Below are 23137 nucleotides of genomic sequence, written 5' to 3' on the forward strand. Positions count from 1 at the left end.
GAGCTAGAGCCTATAATTATTTTAAGTTCGTAAATTTATGGCTTTCTAATTATGTAAGCAAACATATGTCCTTGGTTTTTTTCTGTACTTACATAGCTTAAAGTGATACTACGGTCATAATGGAAAATAAAATTTAAGTATCAACTTCTAGTAAAATGCACCATGTCACTTACCAGGTCTGTTTGTTTAAATAAGAAATCATATATTTTTGGTAAATATTAGACACTTTCAAAAAATCATAATTATTTAGCATCTTCTTTTTAGGCTAATTATTTAACACTTTTACCTAGCCTGCATTATAGCTGAGGAAACTGAGGTGCTAAGCAGGGATTTTGTATGTTGTAGACCTAAGGAGATTTTTTTTTTTTTTACACAGTAGTGTAACGTGAATGAGAAAGGAGGATTTGTGGGGAGAGTGGGTCCTAGAGAATGCAAAATGTCTTGCAGCATACTGTCCTTATTTTGGTTATCTGACTAGAAATGATAGTATCTTTCTATAGAGTGTTATCACTTACTTATCATTTTCATAATACCTAGATGATTTATATGTTTTAGGGATTCTCCTGAGCTTTGGATCTGCCACAAAATTGGCATCTGATAGCTTCACTGACCCAAGAAACCCAGGTGCTGAACTAGACTAGCAGACTCTTTTAGAGGAGAGATGATCAGGGACAGCAACCTGGAAGTGCCCCCACTTCACGCACGTACTCTTGAATTCACGCTCTCATGGTTAGGTCCAGATTTGAAACCACCTCTGGGTCTACATTTGCTTCCCTGCTTTTTTTGGTTTTTAAACTAAATATTATTTAATATTCTGTACACTCAGTTTAGGTATTTAACCTTAGTTTGTCCTCTATATTATTTTGTTTTATTCTATAGGACATAGTAGTAGTAACAGAAGAATAATAAAATTCTTCCCATTGAGAAAGTTAATTTACTGAAAAGAGAAGACAGATACACAAGCCATTTATAAGAACATGGAAAACAGTTTTAATAAATATATGAAATAAATACAATATTATATATGTATATATGTGTGTATATACACACACAAAGTTGTGCGTACTGAGGTAATGCTAAAGTGATTATAGTGACTGTTTCGCAGTTACATCAGTTTTCCTTTGAAATTTGCATTATTCTTTCCTAGCTATTTACCAAAAATTTGTAAATGGTGGAAAATCTTCCTTCTGACTTTTCTCTAAATAATTTTGATAGTTCCTAACTTCCTGAGCACCATCTTGATTAAATCTTGAACTACCTATATAAAATGTACTTTTCATTTCTGTACCTTTCTAAGGGCTGTTCATCCTTCAGAAAACTGCCCGTTTATCTTACTTCTAAATTTGGAGGAATGGGTATGTTGACTTTTATTCTAAAGAGAGAAAGTTTAAGAAATTTTGCTTCTTCAGAACATGAAAAGAATAATTTACCAGCTTATAAATAGGCATATGAATTTTGAGAATTTCTATTTCCAAAGGGACAAAGAATTTCAAAGCTCTACTGTAAAAATACCACTTGGTTCTTAGAATCTAAGGAAACATTTCACACTTGGATGAAATGCCCAACTAAAAGGATGCATGTCTTAAAGGTCATTAAGAAACCCAGTCAAGATTAGTTTGGTTAGGCTAGAGATGTTTCCAAAATTGAAAATGGTAAAAGAGCATATACTTAGATCTGTACTTCAATTTGTATGAAGAATTACATAGTGGATCTCATAATTTTTTTGCCACACATTTAATTTTTTAAATGAAACCTAAAAAGTTTATAGCTAAGCCATTTTCAACACATTTAATAAAAATATCAAAACAGTTCTTTGCAACACAAAGTTATGATTTTTTAATAAAGATTTGCATTCTTATAATTTGGTTACATAAATATGACCCAGGTTTTCATTTTTGAGCCGAGAACAAGCATGAGAAGGAAATGTCTTAGAAAATAAAGGCCTTAACAACTAACGTAGGTATTTTAAAATGGAATGCTCTGCTCATTAACTATAGCTAGTCTCGGTATAAATATAACTGGGACTCTCTATAGCAGAGGTCAACAGACTTTTTCCTAAAAAGCCAGATAATAAATATTTTAGGTTTTGTTGGCCAAGAGGCAAAATGGAGGCAGTTATCTAGGCACTTCTATAATCATTTAAAAAATGTAACCATTTACAAATGTAAAAACTGTTATTCTCCTATGGGCCATTACAATAACAGGCAGCTGGCCAGATTTGCCCCAAGAGCCATAGTTCGCTGATCCCTGCTTTATAGCAAAAATAAGTCTTATAGAGAGAAACCAAGCTATAGTGTATGGTAGAATGCCTCTGTTGACAGGTAACCAAACTTTAAAACAGTGAAATCTATGAATCACCACGTTTGGTCCCCTTTAACTTTGTCTACAGCAGGAACACAGAACATTAAATGGAAACTAAATTGAAGAAAGAAATAATTAATCAAACATACACTTTCTAATATGGTATAAAAAAAGCAATAAATGAAAGTAGTATGTGTTTCTCTTAGTGATTTTATATATTGGATTTAGAAACATAAACAGGTGCCCTTGGAATGAAAGGAAAGTGGTCAGGTTTATTATTTAGATGGTCTTCATGTAAACTGTTTTCACAGCGCCAAATCCATCTTCTAGTAAACGGAATGATGGCCTGGCTGATAACTCTTCCTCTTGCCAAACCCAAGAGGTTTTTTGCTCTCTAAAAAGAGACAAGTATCTAAGTAAGCTTCCTGAAGAAGTTCTCACATAGTCTTGAATAGTTTTTAGTTAGTAGACTCAATTAAGATGCTGTAAAGATTTTTTATGTAAAGATTAAAGATATTAACCCTATATTGCCTGTTACTTTTTAAACAAATATTTATTTGCATAGAAATTTGGTTCCATTTACCTACTCTGGACTCTATGGAACATGGCCTTCATTTTTAAAGCCAAAATTCTTTGCATACTGTAAATTTGCTATCATCTATTTAGTCATCATTATAATCACTCTTTCAGTATTTCTAGTGATTCAAGTTTATTCTTTATTAAAATTGCAGAGGAAAAGTAATCACAGAGAAAGAACTGAACTCCTAGGGAGTTAAAAGCTCTGTTATTCTTTGCTTGCTGGTTATACAGTCTTATAGTTAGGACAAATGAGTCAGCTCAGGGCTTAATTATTTAGTTCCCAAAGGGCAACTCAGCCCTGGGGAGCTAGTGTGTTCCAGTGGAGGGTATTGATAATATGAATCTGAACCTAACAGGGTTAGGTTCTAATTTTTTTAAAAGATAAAAGGGATTAAGTGCAATGTCTTCCTTCTATCTTCAATGAGTGTTTCTGTTTCCTTAATTTCCTCATACACATTTAGTTGAATGACATATTCTCACATAATACCCTAAGTTACAAAGGGAAACAAAAGTATTTTAGATTTAGATGATTAATGATGAAAGTGGTGGCCTTAATGCTTTAAATATTTGGTTGTTTGAAGTCTTTGTGAGTGACTTTAGTTATTGTGTTCCCTTCACTAGATTTAATATCAGAGGAACAACAATAGGTGATAGAATAATGAGGTAATTCAGTATGTTCCTTCATTATTTTACTTTTTCTTTATAATGAATTTGCCAGGTCCTCTTTTTCCACAGCTAACCACCTTTCCTATTAACAGTTAATACTTCTTTGAACTTAACTGAACTCTATGTGCTAAGTATTATAAAGCGGGTTGCTTTTCACAAACTATATTTAGCTGCATGCACTGCATGGGAATAGAATGAAAAGAAATTTCCTGTGTGCAGATATAATTGATGTTCACTTCAAGTGTGTCATATGATAAAGTAACTATAATCTGAAAGGATGTATTTTAACTATTAGTTACTTGCTTTGGCTATTTTGTTGAAGAATGCAACTTATGTTTTTCTAGAACTTGATTGGAGGTAACAATTAGCAACTTTTTGGTATTATTCAAAAATACTCCTTTTCCTTGAGATCAGTAACAAAAAATGGACTTGAGTCTAATTCTGTGCATAGGTTTAAGATTCTGATTTTTTTAAAGAAAGCAGTTTTCTCATAAATTGGTTAGTAACTTAGTATCACACGTCAAGTGATACGTAACTCTCAAACACTTCTGTAATTTGAAGACTAACAAAGGGGTACATTTTTAAATGTAACTTTAAAGTGAACCTCAGTTCCATTATTCATTTACCCAAAACCTGGGTTACTGACAAAATCGACCTTGTACCTAATTCTAGTGACACATGTCTGTTATTTATCATATGTTTCTAAAACAAAGTGGAATATAAAACGTAATATATAGCAACAATCAGAAATGTAAAATTAGTAGAGTTCCTCATGGGGAATACAGAAATGATGAAATAAGCCAAAAATATTGTAGCTACATAGAAATCCCTGGTTACGTCCCATTCTCACAAGGATTCTCATATAAACATCTCAAAATTGCTTTTGCTTTTGTGCTGGTGTTTATAGACTTTTTTAACATTAAGGTATCTTTGGAGTAACTTTTTGTAAATTAGTCTGTTGGTAATTATCACTTTCTAATTAAATAATAGTAGAATGGAATTTGTTTCAGGGCTTTTGGATTTTCTGATTTATACCCTGCATCCTAAACACTCAAAGCCAATTTCTACTTTTACAGTGAAGATTGCAACCTAAAAGTACCATGTCGCTCTAAATGAGTTATAGAAAAGCTAAAACGTTGAAGTGGCAGGCATTCTGTGTTATGGCTATTGCCAAGAATTGCTCATATTCTCTACATCAGCCATATTCGGAATGTCTCTGAATACACCTTATGCCTCCATATCTTACTCTGTGCCCTCTAACTGAAATGACCTCCTTTTACCATCACCATCATCATCATTTTGGCCACCTCAACTTTCAACATGCATCTTTCTTTTTTTTTTTTTTAATATTTATTTATTGATTGATTTTTGGCTGCGTCGGGTCTTAGTTGCGGCACATGGGCTTCTCTCTAGTTGTGGCGTGTGGGCTCCAGAGCATGCGGGCTCAGTAGTTGTGGCGTGCAGGCTCTCTAGTTGCGGCATGCAGGCTTAGTTGCCCCGTGGCATGTGGGATCTTGGTTCCCCGACCAGGGATCCAACCCGTATCCCCTGCATTGGAAGGCGGATTCTTAACCACTGGACCACCAGGGAAGTCCCCTCAACATGCATCTTAAGCTGCTCTTTTTTAAAAATTTTTCCTGGCTATACATTGCATAATCCCAAGTAGGACTGAACATACCCTCTGTGTGCCTCTATATGTATCTGTTATGCTACCTGTAACACTTTATTGTGTATATGTGTGTATATGTTTCCCTGTGTAAGATGTAAGCACCTTTAAGGCCAGCATACTACATACATGAATACATAAATAAAAGTTGACAAAGAAGACACCTTTTTATCTAAAACTATAGCTAACTAAATTTTTATTCATATTTCCCTAGATAATCTGGCTTATTGTCTTCTTCCTCTGCTTCCTAAAATTTGAAATAAATGAAAAGCTATGAATTACTTTTTTAGGAGTCTGACAACATTCCCACACATTTGATGACTTGCTAGAAAGACTCACAGAACTAAGAGTCACTTGTAATCATGGCTATAGTTTATTAGGACAAGGGAAAAACACATCAGATGGAATCTGGAAGAATCCAAGCATAAGCTTCCAACATTCTCCCACCCAGTGTGGTCCATACAGTGTGCTCATTCTTCCAGTGATAAAATGCAGTTAACACTTGTGTAGTGTTTCTGCCCAGAGAAGCCTGCTTAATTAAGACTCGAAATCCAGCAGTTTTATTGGGGCTGATCATATAGGCACCCTCTGCACCCAGCCACAACCCCCTAAATTACAGACCCTGAAGGAAAGTAGGTGTTCACCATGAATCACATTATTTGTACAGACTGTCTAGGCAAGCAGGTACATCAGGGTTCAGTGTCTCAGACAGGCAGAACAATGGAGGAAACATTACAAAGGTCAAGTTCTCTTTAGAGGTAGCAGAATCAGGCCTGCTATCCTTTATTTTTATTGACTAACACATTTTGAGGCAAAGAATACAATCTGCACCCCCACCACCACCCAGACACAAAAGGACTAGAAACAGCAAGATTCTCTAGCAACTCATCCACCTCTCTTATTTCAGAGACTTGTAAAAGGTATGTGTTGAAATGACTGAAATTCCAATCCAGAGACCTTGTTGGTGACAGTAGATGACTTAGTAACACTAACATGGCTTTTACTATAAACAAGTGCTTTAAAGAGCTTAAAAGTATTATTTTTAGAAACACAAATAACATATCTTTTCTAAATTTCTATTCATAGATTCATTTGGCCAACAAACTTTTTTTTAATTGATAATTTAAAGGTAAATTTGAGCTTAACTCGGAATAATCACAAACTCTAAATTTGAAGACTCAAGTCAATGAGGTTTTCTTTCTAAAAACCACTAAGTTAATATGAGAAAAATGTATATATAGTATAAATTAAGAGAATTGAACTTCGTATACTGGTATCTAGAGTTAAAATGAGCATATTCAGTGAGGCATAAGTAAGTAGAATTTAACTTATTCTTTTGTTTTAATATCTTTTGCCTAGGGAATGTTTCTTTGACACATACCATAGCAACTTGGTTCTCGTCCCAAAGTCTTATAGCTGTTCTGAAAATAGAGAAATATTTATTACAGAAACTCTTCTGTTGCAGGGGGCAGGGGAAGAGGTAGGGATTGGGAATAGCATCCGTATGCTTATAAAAACCTAATATTTTGATCTTTGAATGGAAAAAGTCAATCTCAAGTTTTGTAAATAAATGCAAACTCAACTTATTTTTATTTATTTATTTATTTATTTTTTGGCTGCGTTGGGTCTTCGTTGCTGCGCGTGGGCTTTTCTCTAGTTGCGGCGAGCAGGGGCCGCTCTTCTTTGCGGTGTGCGGGCTTCTCGCTGCACTGGCTTCTCTTTGTTGCGGAGCACGGACTCTAGGCACGCGGGCTTCAGTAGCTGTGGCACGCAGGCTCAGTAGTTGTGGCTCGTGGGCTCTAGAGCGCAGGCTCAGTCAGTAGCTGTGGCGCACGAGATTAGTTGCTCCGTGGCATGTGGGATCTTCCCGGACCAGGGCTTGAACCCGTGTCCCTTGCATTGGCAGTCAGATTCTTAACCACTGTGCCACCAGGGAAGTCTGCAAACTCAACTTATTTAAAGATGGAAGGATTTAATCTTTGATTAAGCCATCTTTTTCTACCCTAATATTTTGTTCTTTTACAAGCTATTTTAATAATATCAATAGTATTGATTAATTTTACCACTCTAGCTATATGTTTTGTTGTTGTTGTTTTTTGGCTACACCACCTGGCATGGGGAATCTTAGTTCCTTGACCAGGGATGGAACACATGCCCCCTGCACTGGAGGCGCAGAGTCCTAAGCACTGGACCGCCAGGGAATTTCCAATTCTAGCTATATGTAAATATGTTTTATAAAAGGATTTTTTTACCATGTTGAAAACAATAGGCAAAGTAATTCACTTTATATTTTTAGTGCTATTTAAGAATGTCTTTTTGTAGTTTGGCCTAGTTGTTTTTTTAACTACTAAATGTGCCAGTTTAATATCTTTTTTTAAAAAATAAGGCTTATAGACTCTTTCTGATTGATGTAACTTTCTAATTTGAGCTTGGAGACATCTTAAGAAATTTTGCTGACCATTGTAGAAACAGAATTTTCTAGAATATGAAGTATTAAAAATAAAATACAAAGACTCAGGGAAGAGAAAAGGATCAAAATGTAAAGTCAGGAATCTAGGTTTTATTTTCTTAGGTCAAATGTCCTTCCTTCAGATTCACTGTCTTTTCTTCCCATCTATTAAATGCTATTTTCAAAATAAAATAATAGCTAATACTTTGAGATGTTTTTACTTTGAAATTCCTGGATAATCAGTTTTGTATTGATTAGTTAATACAATAAACTATATGAACCAGACACTGTGGTGGATGCTGGTGATATAAGGATAATGAAGACACATCCTCTCTGAGCTGTCAGTTCAGTGAGGTACACAGACATGCATAAATAATTACAACACAGTGATTGCAGTGATAGAGCCTTGCATAGGCAATGGGATTATTAAGGGCCTAATCCGAGGAAAGGGAGAACTGTATTTTTATAATTCTTGGTTTGTGACACACTGTCATTGTTGATTCATGGTTAGCTCATTTTCTTTATTATTTATTAATGTAATAAATACCCATGAACCCACCAACCAACCCAAGAACTAGAAAACTGCTAGTACCTTAGATCTACCTATACTCCTCCCCATTCTGTCCCCCTGCCCACTATACCAGTGGCAATCATTCTCCTGAATGTTATGTGTATCGTGCCTTGCTTTAAAAAACAAAGAATTACCAGATAATTACCAGACATAAATGCAAAAACAATGTATTATTTAATTTATTTTACCCACTTTTGAACTTTATAAAAAAGGATATCTCACTATAAATGGGACTTGCTATCTTTTTTTCCAGTCAACAATGTTACTAAGATTGATCCATACTGTTATGTACAGCTGTTGCTCAATCAGCTTTACTGCTGTATTGTAAGTTATTGTACGACTATACCATAATTTATCCTTTTTCCTGTTAATAGGCATTTAGGTTGTTTCCAGTGTTGACCTGAAACAAATAGACTGCTAGATATTTCTCTAGCAAAGATGTGTTTATTTGGGATCAGTCAGAGAATTGCAGTTTGGAGTCTGCAACCATGATGAGCTACACACAGGTGTCTCCCCCTCCCCCACCCCACTCCCGCAAGGGAAGGATAATGCTTTCATAGAGAGGAAAAGGAAGGTGAGAGGGCTGTGGTAAATAAAGAGTATGGCTTTTCATTGGCTGAGTCTTTTTCAGGAAAGAAGAGATGTCTTCCTTCTTCCTATTGGGCTCTGCTGTGGTCGCAGGACATGAGATCTCCCCCTTCCAAACTCCCAACTGTATTTAATTCAAATTTCTGTGTTTTAATTTTTAACATTTCCCCCTTTTGATCAAGACCTTTCTCTGAAAGCATTGCTGATCAAGAGTCAGGTTTTCTAGTTTTAGCTTTTTGTCCTTCAGTATCATGAAGGACTTTTGCTGGGTGTAGCGTCTCACATTGGAGGGAAAGTGCACAGATTAGAAACCTATTAAGGTCACATTTGAGTAACAAGGAAGGAGGGATAGGAGGGAAAACTCTAAGGTACTTTTTGTCTAAAGTCCATATGTTATCAAGATCATAGACATTGGAGATCACCTGAAGCATTATGTCATCATCAAAGGTTTAGCAACAAACTTCCAACAAGCCTGTTCTGGATATCTTGGGAAAACTGTTTCATCAGATGTCATCTGCTTCAGTTCCAGGAAATCTTTTCTTTCAGGTCACCAGATTATGTGCAGGTCCAGTCAGGGTTTGGTGCTTTCTTTAGGTGTCTCATGTGAATCTAAGAGTCTATTCCTTGGGAGTTTGGCAGAACAAGGGTTGGTTAGCAGTACTCGATAGGGGCCTTTCCAGCAAGGTTGAAGAGAGTTCATCTGGAAGTGTCGTTTTTAAAAGACAAAATTTCCAGATTGCAAGGTGTGATGCTTCAAGTTTTCATCTCCCAAGGGCGCACTGTGAAAAGATGGCTCTGTCAAAATTTTTTTTTTTTTTTTTTTTTTTGGCCGCACTGCGTGGCTTGCAGGATCTTAGTTCCCTGACCAGGGATCAAACTCGGTCCCCCTCCAGTGGAAGCATGGAGTCCTAACCACTGGACCACCAGGGAATTCCCAAAACATTATTTTTAATAGAAGCAATTAGGCTTTTGCAATATTAGAGTATCTCTCCTTTTATCAGTGTTAGGTCAAAAGAAGCAGAAGCCAAGTGCATTGGGCATTTTGTGTCTATCTCAAAGGCTAAGCGTTTATGAGTTCCAAAAGGGGCGGACCTGAAATTTAGAAGGACCAGCCGCAGTGCTTTTGGCCAAGGTATTTGGAGGGCCTTTACAAATTTTGCCAACTGAATCTTAATACCAGTAGTGCGTTCGACTAAACCAGAGGATTGAGGGTGGTGAGAACAGTAATAGTGTTGTAAAACTATCCAAACAGCACAGACATTTTGAAGCACCTGGGCAATCACTGTGAAGTTAAGGAGGATTTCCCCAGGTAGGGATAATCTTTTCCAAAAGAAATTTATCCACAGAAGAGGCAGTAGCCTGTCTGCAAGGGAAGGCTTTGGTCCAGTGTGAAAACATACAGACCATAACTAAAACATATTTATATCCATTAGATGGAGTAAATTGTGTGAAATCCATTTGCTGGATCTCTAATGGTCCATTAGGCGGTTTAAAATGTCTGGGAACAGTATGAACAGGCTTCCCTGGGTTGTACTTTGGAAAAGTGGGACAAGTGAGATAGGCACTTTTTGCAGCCTTATTAATGTTTCCCCATCAATACTGATTCATGAAGACTAACATTTTTTTAGTAGGTTAATGGTTTAGTGCGTGTACAGTGGTGAGAAGTGGGAATTTTAGACTCCAGGGTAAAACTGGGTTCTTACTTGGTCCAAACCAGAGCTTTCTCTTTTTTATCACACCAACAATTGTTGAATTTCCAATCTTGTTTTCCCTTTTCTGAGGCCAATTGTTGGGATTCTCTAGCCAGTTTTTCTAAATTATCATTTGGGGAAATATCCCTTTGGACTATGACAGTGGTTTGGCTACTGTTGGTTCCTTTAAGGGCAGCCTTCCTTTCAGAAGTATCGGCAAGGTGATTTCCCTTAGCTTCCAGAGAGTCAAGTTTAGAATGCCCCAGAATCTTAATAATAGCTGAAAGTGGGAGGTAAGAGTATTGTATTCATCATTTCTGAACATGGGGCCATTTTAAAATTTTATGTCCACCGGAAGTAAGGAAGCCACATTGCTTCCATAACATTCCAAAATCATGAGCTACTCCAAAAGCATACCTACTAATTAGTATTGAGTTGGCTAAAAAGTTTCTTTCGGTTTTAAGTAAAAATAAAAGACATTTTTCATTTTTACCAAGAATTTTATTGAACAACGATTCACTAACCGAATGAACTTTTTTGGCCAACCCAATATAATATTGGCAATTTTATCCTTGGCTAAAGTACAAGCCTGTGTAAGGGTGTATAATTCAGCCTGTTGGGTCAAAGTAGCCGTAGAAAAAGATGCTGCCTCAACAGCACTAAAAGGAGTTGGAATAACATACCCAGCACAGTATTCGCCATTGTCACCTTTTAAAGAACCATCAGTGAACCATGAGAAGTCGGCATTATTACCTGATGGAATTTCCTGTAGATCATCACGAGGAGTCAGGAGTTAGTTCATCAGCATTAAGCAGTCATGAGGGACTTTGAAAATGATGGAGGGGAGAAGAGTAACCAGGATAAGGTATTACAACGTAGAAGAATGGTGTGAGGGGCAGCTAACAAAAGGATTTAACAGGAGGTGAGGTAGCTGGCAGAGAAATGTTGAGTGTGATGAGAATTCAGGAGAGCTTCTACTGCATGAGGTACAAAAATGGTTAAAGCGGATCCCATAATGATTTTCTCAGTGGCCTTAACCAAGAGGGCAGTGGCCTTAATAGCTCTAAGGCAAGGGGGGTATCCCTGTACCACAGGGTCCAGTTGCTGGCTGTAATACCCTATGGGGTGGTGTTTTTGGGTCAGCACCCCAAGGGCATTCCCTTTCTTTTCATATACAAAAAGAAAAAGGGAGATGTGGTCATTGGGATGCCCAAAGACAGGTGGGTTCATCAAACTCTCCTTTAAGGCCTTTAAAGGCTATGTTGTCTCCTTCTTCCCATAAAATTGGGCCGGGGTTGTTATTGTTAAGGAAAACATAGAAATTTGGCCATAAGAGAGAAATTTGGAATCCAGTTTCGTCAATAACCAACCAAACCAGGAAAACCTCACAGTTGGCACTAAGTTTTGAGTTTTGGGAAACTTAGGACATCATGAAGTCTGTCAAGATCTAGGTTTAGCCCTCGTTCTGATATCAGATGCCCTAAATATTGAATCTGGGTTTGGGCAAACTGCAATTTTTCTTTGGCAACTTTAAGCCTTTAAGGCTAAAAGCTTTAGCAAGTGAATACTGTCTTCCTTTGAGGAGGCTTGAGAAGGAGAGCAAAGAAGCAAATCATCCACATATTGCAAAGTAGAACCTCTAGGGAACTTTTCTGTTTTGTTTTGTTTTTTAAATTTTTATTGGAGTATAGTTGATTTACAATGTTGTGTTAGTTTCAGGTGTACAGTAGAGTGAATCAGTTATACATATATCTACTCTTTTTTTTTTTAAGATTCTTTTCCCAGATAGGCCATTCAGAGTGCTGAGTAGAGTTCCCTGTACTCTACAGCAGGTTCTTATTAGTTATCTATTTTATATATAGTAGTGTGTATATGTCAGTTGCAGTCTCCCAATTTATCCCTCCCCACCCTTGTCCTCTGTTAACCATAAGTTTGTTTTCTACATCCGTGACTCTACTTCTATTTTGTAAATAAGTTTCTAGGGAACTTTATATCATCCAGATCAGCCCTCAGAATCTGTGATAAATAAGAACTCTTAGTAAAACGCTGAGGCATTACTGTCCAGGTGAAAATTTTTTGTTCGTAAGTGAAGGCAAAAAGGTATTAGCTAGCTTCATCACCTGGAATACTAAAGAATGCACTGCATAAATCAATTACAATAAAAAAAAGAAAAATTGCTTCCGGCAGGAATGGCTGTTAGTAAAGTATGAGTGTTAGGAACAACAGTGTCAAGGGGTGACAGTGTTATTTACTGCTCAGAGGTCCTGGACAAACCTTCACCCTCGGCCCATACGTTTTCTCACCAGAAAAATGGGAGAGTTATAGGGGCTAGTATAAAGGATAATGAGACCTTGAGCCTTGTAATCTTCTATTATGGGTTTTATGCCTTGAAGGGCTTCTGTACTTACAGGATATTGATTAATTCTGGGAAGAGTTTTGAGGGGCTTATTTGAATTTTGATGGGAGGTACACTGTGAATTTTGCCAACATCAGTTTGCCCATCAGGAAGGTGGTAGTTGATTCAATAGGGACAAATGGTCAGTGTTTCCAAGAATCTGCTCTAGTTCTATTAGAAACTAAACAAATAAAAGATGTCGAAGAATCATTTAATTCACCTGGTGGGTTACTTTGATGACTACTATCAATTTCTAGAATTATTTCTCCCTTTTGGGAGAAATAAATCCCAGCATGATACTTCTCTAAGAAGTCTTAGTTTAATAAATGGGTAGGGGTAGAGGGATAGAGGAACTAAGGAGAATAGGGCATGTATCTCTCAAACACCTAAACAAGAAGGAATAGATTCAGAGACAGGAACCCCCTTGAGGTTCATTAGAGATCCCCACTATTTGAATTGTTTATTACTCCAAGGCAGGGGCTGTTTTATAGTAGTGGGTTGAGCACTGAGTGTGGCTTTGGTGTCAGGCCTGGAAGAGATTCCCCAATCTGGAGAAATGTTTATCCAAGCCAATTAAGAGGGAGGATTGGGAAAAGCCAATATTCCTCGGAGCTCCCATCTTCGAGAATTGGGAGGACATTGGAAAGGCTGATTAGAGGGCTGAAGGTGCTTAAAGCACTTAGTTTGTAACAATCTCTTTTCCAGTGTCAGGATGCAACATTAGAAACGCAAGGTAGAATGGTAGTTGCCAGAGGTTGGGATAAGGGAGAATAGGAGAATTGTTGAATGGACACAGAGATCCAGTTTTGAACAAAAAATTACATTCCAATCACAGTGTATACGTATTCAGCAAAAAAGCATCTTTGGCAAAAGGTTATACACTGTTAAAATGTCCTTATATAAGCTGCCTCTTTTGTTTGTACACTGTTTGGGATTCTAATTTAATTTTCTAAGAAATAAATTAACAGCATGTCTGTTTTCATTGAACAGTAAATATTTGTTGAATGAGTGAGTAAATCAGTTCTTTAAGCAGTGGGGTGCTATAGAAATTATTCCACCTTGGGAGAAACATGACCAGATTTATGTCTTAGATCATTTTGGCAGCTTTATAGATGCCTGATTGGAGGGGAGTAAAATTGAAAACAGCAAGACGACGTAAGAGGCTGTTGCAATAGGCCAGGTGAGAGATGATGAGGGGTCCAATCTAAGGTGATAGCAGTGGGAAACGAGGAGTGGACAGATGGATGTATGTATGTAATCATACATTTATTTAAGGGATGGTTTGTTTAATGACTGTCTTTCTCCATATTCTCTAAATGTTTTCATTCACTATAATATATTCAATGCCTAATTGTCTCCAATTATAATAGTGGATTCATCTATTTCTCCTTACAGTTCTACCAGTTTTTGTCTCACGTATTTTGACCCTCTGTAGTTAGACATGCACATTAAGGATTGTTATGTCTTCATGAAGAGTTGATTCCTTTATCGTTATGTAATGCTCTTTTTTACCCCTGATAATTTTGCTTACTTTGGAGTCTACTCCCTCTGAAAAGATTATAGTTAACCCCTGCTTTGTTTTGATTAATGTTAGAATGGTATATATATTTTTTTATTCATTTACTTTTACTCTATGGGAGTCTATATTTAAAGTGAGTTTTTTTGTAGACAACAGATAGTTGGGTCGTATTTTTTGATCCACTCTGACAATCTCTGTCTTTTGATTAGTATATTTAGAACATTGACATTCAGAGTGATTACTGATATAGTTGGATTAATGTCTACCATATTCATTGGTGTTTTCTATCTTGCCCTTGTTCTTTGTTCCTGTTTTGGTCTTCCACTCTTTTTTTGCCTTTTGTGGTTTTTTTTTTTCCAACATCTTTATTGGATTATAATTGCTTTACAGTGGTGTGTTACTTTCTGCTTTATAACAAAGTGAATCAGCTATACATATGTCCCCATATCTCCTCCCTCTTGCGTCTCCCTCCCACCATCCCTATCCCACCCCTCTAGGTGGTCACAAAGCACCGAGCTGATCTCCCTGTGCTATGCGGCTGCTTCCCACTAGCTGTCTATTTTGCATTTGGTAGTGTATATATGACAATACCACTCTCTCATTTCGTCCCAGCTTACCCTTTCCCCTCCCTGTGTCCTGAAGTCCATTCTCCACGTCTGCGTCTTTATTCCTGTCCTGCGCCTACGTTCTTCATAACGATTTTTTTTTTTTAAGCTACCATATATATGTGTTAGCATACGGTATTTGTTTTTCTCTTTCTGACTTACTTCACTCTGTGTGACAGACTCTAGGTCCACCCACCACACTACAAATAACTCAATTTCGTTTCTTTTTATGGCTGAGTAATATTCCATTGTATGTATGTGCCACACCTTACTTATCCATTCATCTGTCAATGGGCACTTAGGTTGCTTCCATGTCCTGGCTATTGTAAATAGAGCTGCAATGAACACTGTGGTACATGAGTCTTTTTGAATAAGGCAAAAGGTTATACACTGTTAACCTTGGTTTTCTCATGGTATATGCCCAGTAGTGGGATTGCTGGGTCGTATGGTAGTTCTATTTTTAGTTTTTTAAGGAACCTCCATACTGTTCTCCATAGTGACTGTATCGATTTACATTCCCACCAACAGGGCAAGAGGGTTCCCTTTTCTCCACACCCTCTCCAGCATTTATTGTTTCTAGATTTTTTGATGACGGCCATTCTGACTGGTGTGAGGTAATACCTCAATGTAGTTTTGATTTGCATTTCTCTAATGATTAGTGACGTTGAGCATTCTTTCATGTGTTTGTCGACAATCTGTATATCTTCTTTGGAGAAATGTCTGTTTAGGTCTTCTGCCCATTTTTGGATTGGGTTGTTTGTTTTTTTGATATTGAGCTGCATGAGCTGTTTATAAATTTTGGAGATTAATCCTTTGTCAGTTGCTTCCTTTGCAAATATTTTCTCCCATTCTGAGGGTTGTCCTTTCATCTTGTTTATGGTTTCCTTTGCTGTGCAAAAGCTTTGACGTTTCATTAGGTCCCATTTGTTTATTTTTGTTTTTATTTCCATTTCTCTAGGAGGTGGGTCAAAAGGGATCTTGCTGTGATTTATGTCATAGAGTGTTCTGCCTATGTTTTCCTCTAAGAGTTTGATAGTGTCTGCCCTTACATTTAGGTCTTTAATCCATTTTGAGTTTATTTTTGTGTATGGTGTTAGGGAGTGTTCTAATTTCATTCTTTTACATGTAGCTGTCCAGTTTTCGCAGCACCACGTACTGAAGAGGCTGTCTTTTCTCCACTGTATAGTCTTAACTCCTTTATCAAAAATAAGGTGACCATATGTGTGTGGGTTTATCGCTGGGCTTTCTATCCTGTTCCATTGATCTATATTTCTGATCTATATTTCTGTGCCAGTACCATACTGTCTTTGATTACTGTAGCTTTGTAGTATAGTCTGAAGTCAGGGAGCCTGATTCCTCCAGCTCCATTTTTCTTTCTCAAGATTGCTTTGGCTATTTGGGGTCTTTTGTGTTTCCATACAAATTGTGAAATTTTTTGTTCTAGTTCTGTGAAAAATGCCACTGGTAGTTTGATAGGGATTGTATTGAGTCTGTAGATTGCTTTGGGTAGTAGAGTCATTTTCACAATGTTGATTCTTCCAGTCCAAGAACATGGTATATCTCTCCATCTCTTTGTATCATCTTTAATTTCTTTCATCAGTGTCTTATAGTTTTCTGCATACAGGTCTTTTGTCTCCCTAGGGAGGTTTATTCCTAGGTATTTTATTCTTTTTGTTGCAGTAGTAAATGGGAATGTTTCCTTAATTTCTCTTTCAGATTTTTCATCACTAGTGTCTAGGAATGCAAGAGATTTCTGTGCATTAATTTTGTATCCTGCTACTTTACCAAATTCATTGATTAGCTCTAGTAGTTTTCTGGTAGCATCTTTAGGATTCTCTATGTATAATATCATGTTGTCTGCAAACAGTGACAGCTTAACTTCTTTTCTGATTTGGATTCCTTTTATTTCTTTTTCTTCTCTGATTGCTGTGGCTAAAACTTCCAAAACTATGTTGAATAATAGTGGTGAGAGTGGGCAACCTTGTCTTGTTCCTGATCTTAGTGGAAATGGTTTCAGTTTTTCACCATTGAGAACAATGTTGGCTGTGGGTTTGTCATATATGGCCTTTATTATGTTGAGATAAGTTCCCTCTATGCCTACTTTCTGGAGGGTTTTTATCATAAATTCGTGTTGAATTTTGTTGAAAGCTTTGTCTGCATCGATTGAGATGATCATATGGGTTTTCTCCTTCAATTTGTGAATATGGTGTATCACATTGATTGATTTGCATATATTGAAGAATCCTTGCACTCCTGGGATAAACCCCACTCGGTCATGGTGTATGATCCTTTTAAGGTGCTGCTGGATTCTGTTTGCTAGTATTTTGTTGACGATTTTTGCATCTATGTTCATCAGTGATATTGGCCTGTAGTTTTCTTTCTTTGTGACATCATTGTCTTGTTTTGGTATCAGGGTGATGGTGGCCTTGTAGAATTGAGTTTGGGAGTGTTCCTCCCTCTGCTATGTTTTGGAAGAGTTTGAGAAGGATAGGTGTTAGCTCTTCTCTAAATGTCTGATAGAATTTGCCTGTGAAGCCATCTGGTCCTGGGCTTTTGTTTGTTGGAAGATTTTTAATCACAGTCTCAATTTCAGTGCTTGTGATTGGTCTGTTTATATTTTCTATTTCTTCCTGGTTCAGTCTCGGAAGGTTGTGCTTTTCTAAGAATTTGTCCATTTCTTCCAGGTTGTCCATTTATTGGCACATAGTTGCTTGTAGTAGGCTCTCGTGATCCTTTGTATTTCTGCAGTGTCAGTTGTTACTTCTCCTTTTTCATTTCTAATTCTATTGATTTGAGTCTTCTCCCTTTTTTTCTTGATGAGTCTGGCTAATGGTTTATCAATTTCGTTTATCTTCTTAAAGAACCAGCGTTTAGTTTTATTGATCTTTGCTGTTGTTTCCTTCATTTCTTTTTCATTTATTTCTGATCTGATCTTTATGATTTCTTTCCTTCTGCTAACTTTGGGGGTTTTTTGTTCTTCTTTCTCTAATTGCTTTAGGTGTAAGGTTAGGTTTTTTATTTGAGATGTTTCTTGTTTCTTAAAGTAAGATTATATTGCTATAAACTTCCCTCTTAGAACTGCTTTTGCTGCATCCCATAGGTTTTGGGTCGTCGTGTTTTCATTGTCATCTGTTTCTAGGTATTTTTTGGTTTCCTCTTTGATTTCTTCAGTGATCTGTTGGTTATTCAGTAGTGTATTGTTTAGCCTCCATCTGTTTGTATTTTTTACAGATTTTTTTCCTGTAATTGATATCTAGTCTCATAGCATTGTGGTCGGAAAAGATACTTCATACGATTGCAGTTTTCTTAAATTTATCAAGGCTTGATTTGTGACCCAAGATATGATCTATCCTGAAGAATGTTCCATGGCTATCTGAGAAGAAAGTTTATTCTGTTGTTTTTGGATGGAATGTCCTATAAGTATCAATTAAGTCCATCTTGTTTAATGTATCATTTAAAGCTTGTGTTTCCTTGTTTATTTTCATTTTGGATGATCTGTCCATTGGTGCAAGTGGGGTGTTAAAGTCCCCTACTATGATTTTGTTACTTTCGATTTCCCCTTTTATGGCTGTTAGCATTTGCCTTATATACTGAGGTGCTCCTATGTTGGGTGCATAAATATTTACAATTGTTATATCTTCTTCTTGGATCGATCCCTTGATCATTATGTAGTGTCCTTCTTTGTCTCTTGTACTAGTCTTTATTTTAAAGTCTATTTTGTCTGACATGAGAATTGCTACTCCAGCTTTCTTTTGATTTCCATTTGCGTGGAATATCTTTTTCCATCCCCTTACTTTCAGTCTGTATGTATCCCTAGGTCTGAAGTCTCTTGTAGACAACATATATAATGGGTTTTGATTTTGTATTCATTCAGCCAGTTTGTGTCTTTTGGTTGGAGCATTTAGTCCATTTATATTTAAGGTAATTATCGATATGTATGTTCCTATGACCATTTTCTTAATTGTTTTGGGTTTGTTATTGTAGGTCTTTTCCTTCTCTTGTGTTTCCTGCCTAGAGGAGTGCCTTCAGCATTTGTTGTAAAGCTGGTTTGGTGGTGCTGAATTTTCTTAGCTTTTGCTTGTCTGTAAAGGTTTTAATTCCTCTATCGAATCTGAATGAGATCCTTGCTGGGTAGAGTAATCTTGGTTGTAGGTTTTTCCCTTTCATCACTTTAAATATGTCCTGCCACTCCCTTCTGGTTTGCAGAGTTTCTGCTGAAAGATCAGCTGTTAACCTTATGGGGATTCCCTTATATGTTATTTGTTGTTTTTCCCTTGCTGCTTTTAATATTTTTTCTTTGTATTTAATTTTTGATAGTTTGATTAATATGTGTGTTGTCATGTCTCTCCTTGGATTTATCCTGTATGGGACTCTCCGCACTTCCTGGACTTGATTAACTATTTCCTTTCCCATGTTAGGGAAGTTTTCAACTATAATCTCTTCACGTATTTTCTCAGTCCCTTTCTTTTTCTCTTCTTCTTCTGGGACCCCTGTAATTCGAATGTTGGTGCATTTAATGTTGTCCCATAGGTCTCTGAGACTGTCCTCAATTCTTTTCATTCTTTTTTCTTTATTCTGCTCTGCAGTAGTTATTTCCACTATTTTAGCTTCCAGGTCACTTATCCGTTCTTCTGCCTCAGTTATTCTGTTATTGATTCCTTCTAGAGAATTTTTAATTTCATTTATTGTGTTGTTCATCATTGTTTGTTTGCCCTTTAGTTCATCTAGGTCCTTGTTAAACGTTTCTTTTATTTTCTCCATTCTGTTTCCAAGATTTTGGATCATCTTTACTGTCATTACTCTGAATTCTTTTTTAGGTAGACTGCCTATTTCCTCTTCATTTGTTTGGTCTGGTGGGTTTTTACCTTGCTCCTTCATCTGCTGTGTGTTTCTCTGTCTTCTCATTTTGCTTAACTTACTGTGTTTGGTGTCTCCTTTTCGCAGGCTACAGGTTCGTTGTTCCTGTTGTTTTTGGTGTCTGCCTCCAGTGGCTAAGGTTGCTTCAGTGGGTTGTGTAGGCTTCCTGGTGGAGGGGACTAGTGCCTGTGTTCTGGTGGATGAGGCTGGATCTTGTCTTTCTGGTGGGCAGGTCTGCGTCCAGTGGTGTGTTTTGTGGTGTCTGTGACCTTATGATTTTAGGCAGCCTCTCTGCTAATGTGTGGGTTTGTCTTCCTGTCTTGCTAGTTGTTTGGCATGGGGTGTCCAGCACTGTAGGTTGCTGGTCGTTGAGTGGAGCTGGGTCTTAGCATTGAGATGGGGATCTCTGGGAGAGCTTTCACCGTTTGATATTACATGGAGCTGGGAGGCCTCAGGTGGACCAATGTCCTGAACTCAGTTCTGCCACCTCAGAGGCACAGGCCTGACACCCGGCCGGAGCAGCAAGACCCTGTTAGCCACATGGCTCAGAAGAAAAGGGAGAAAAAAAGAAAGAAAGAAAGAAAAATAAAATAAAATAAAGTTATTAAAATAAAATATAATTATTAAAAATAAAAACATTAAAAAGTAATAAAAAAAGAAAAAAAAGAAAGAAGAGAGCAACCAAACCAAAAAACAAATCCACCAATGATAAGAAGCTCTAAAAACTATGCTAAAAAAAAAACCCAAAACGGACAGACCCCCCCTCCCAGGACAAATGGTAAAAGCAAAGCTACACAGACAAAATCACACACAGAAGCATATACATACACACTCACAAAAAGAGACAAAGGAAAAAAATATATTTATTGTTGCTCCCAAAATCCACCGCTTCAATTTTGGGATGATTCGTTGCCTATTCAGGTATTCCAGAGATGCAGGGTACATCAAGTTGATGGTGGAGATTTAATCCACTGCTCCTGAGGCTGCTGGGAGCGGTTTCCCTTTCTCTTCTTTGTTTGCACAGCTCCTGGAGTTCAGCTTTGGATTGGCCCCGCCTCTGTTTATAGGTTGCCTGAGGGTGTCTGTTCTTCTGCTCAGACAGGACAGAGTTAAAGTAGCAGCTGATTAGGGGGCTCGGGCTCACTCAGGCCGGGGTGAGGGAGGGGTATGGAATGCAGGGTGAGCCCAGGGCTGCAGAGGGTGGTGTGACGTTGCAACAGCCTGAGGTGTGCCGTGTGTTTTCCTGGGGAAGAAGTTGGCCCTGGATCACGGGACCGTGGCACTGGGGGGCTGCACAGCCTCCCGGGAGTGGAGGTGTGGATAGTGACCTGTGCTTGCACACAGGCTTTAGCGTCTCATGCCCATCTCTAGTGTCCACGCTGATAGCTGCGGCTCGTGCCCGTCTCTGGAGCTCGTTTAGGTGGTGCTCTGAATCCCCTCTCCTCACACATCCCGAAACAATGGTCTCTTGCCTCTTAGGCAGTTCCAGACTTTTTCCCGGACTTCCTCCCAGCTAGCTGTGGCGCACTAGCCCCCTTAAGGCTGTGTTCACAGAGCCAACCCCCGTCCTCTCCCTGGGATCTGACCTCCGAAGCCCGAGCCTCAGCTCCCAGCCCCCACCCGCCCTGACGGGTGAGCAGACAAGCCTCTCAGGCTGGTGAGTACTGGTTGGCACCAATCCTCTGTGCGGGAATCTCTCCACTTTGTCCTCTGCACCCCTGTTGCTGCGCTCTCCTCCATGGCTCCAAAGCTTCCCCCCGCCACCCCCAGTCTCCACCAGTGAAGGGGCTTTCTAGGGTGTGGAAACTTTTCCTCCTTCACAGCTCCCTCCCACTGGTGCAGGTCCCGTCCCTATTCTTTTGTCTCTTTTTTCTTTTTTCTTTTGCCCTGCCCAGGTATGTGGGGAGTTTCTTGCCTTTTGGGAGGTCTGACGTCTTCTGCCAGCATTCAGTGGGTGTTCTGTAGGGGTTTTTCCACATGTAGATGTATTTCTGATGTATTTGTGGGGAGGAAGGTGATCTCCATGTCTTAATCTTCCGCCATCTTGAAGGTCACCTTTTGTGGTTTTAATTCAGCATTTTATATGATTCCATTTTCTCTCCTTTCTTAGCATAGCATTTTTACTTCTTTTTTTACTTCTTTTAGTGGTTGCCCTAGAGTTTGCAATATAAATTTACAGCTAATTCAAATAACACTATACTGCTTCATAGGTAGTGTGAGTACCTTATAATAACAAAATCCTAATTCCTTTTTTCTGTGCCTTGTATCATTGCTGTAATTCATTTCACTTTAATGTAAGCATACATAAGCATATATATATATATGTGTGTGTGTGTGTGTGTGCATAGATAATGGAATGCTTGTTGCTATTATTTTGAACAAAGTGTTATTTGTTAGAATAAGAAAAGTAAAAGTTTGTATTTTACCTTCACTCATTCCTTCTTTGATGCCCTTCTGTTGTTTATGTCAGTTCATGTTTCTGACCTTTATTATTTTATTATTTTCCTTCTCTCTAAAGAACATCTCTTGCAAGGCAAGTCTACTGGCAAAAAATTTCTTCAGTTTTTGTTTGAGAAAGACTTTATTCTCATTCACTTTAGAAGGATAATTTTGCAGTGTACAGAATTCTAGGTTGGTGGTTTTATTTTGTTTTTTTCTCTCAACACTTTAATTATTTCACTCTATTTTTGTTTCATGGTTTCTGAGGAGAAGTTGGATGTGATTCTTATCTTTATTCCTTTATAGGTATGATTTTTTTTTCCTCAGACTTCTTTCAGGATTTTTTCTTTGATTTTCATATTTTGAAAGTGATATGCCAAAGTATAGTTCTTTTTTGGCATTTATCCTGCAAGGTGTTCTCTGAGCTTCCTGGATCTGTGGTTCGGTGTCTCACATTAATTTGGGGAAATTCTCAGTCATTATTGTTTCAAATATTTCTTCTGTTCCTTTCTTCTCACTCTGATATTCCCATTATGCCTATGTTACACTTTTTGTATTGATAGTTATCCTACAGTCCTTGGATATTCTGTTTGTTTTTTTCAATCTTTGCTCTCTTTGCTTTTTGGTTTTAAAGGATTCTGTTGATATAGCCTTTAGCTCAAAGATTCTTTTCTCAGCCATGTCCAGTCTACTAATAAGCCTGTCAAAGGTAGTCTTTGTTTCTGTTCCAGTGTTTTTGATCTCTTGCATTTCTTTTTGTTTCTTTCTTAGGGTTTTCATCTCTCTGCTTACATTGCCCATCTATTCTTGC

At 37.7% G+C, this 23137-nt stretch overlaps 1 protein-coding gene across 10 annotated transcripts in view; it reads left to right on the forward strand.

Annotated features, from left to right (window-relative positions):
- The window catches only part of DCAF6 (DDB1 and CUL4 associated factor 6), a 162891-nt gene that overhangs the window by 121849 nt on the left and 17905 nt on the right, over positions 1-23137 (forward strand). For 5 of the 10 annotated variants that reach the window (XM_036852894.1, XM_036852880.1, XM_036852944.1 and 2 more), the window contains one exon: positions 3502-3543. The exons of the other annotated variants lie outside the window; for them this stretch is intronic. In XM_036852894.1, coding sequence (XP_036708789.1) covers positions 3502-3543 — 42 coding nt within the window. The remainder of the gene's footprint in view (positions 1-3501; positions 3544-23137) is intronic. 10 annotated transcript variants of the gene reach the window in all.

Source organism: Balaenoptera musculus, chromosome 1 (genome assembly GCF_009873245.2).
Source record: "Balaenoptera musculus isolate JJ_BM4_2016_0621 chromosome 1, mBalMus1.pri.v3, whole genome shotgun sequence".
Lineage (NCBI taxonomy): Eukaryota > Metazoa > Chordata > Mammalia > Artiodactyla > Balaenopteridae > Balaenoptera > Balaenoptera musculus.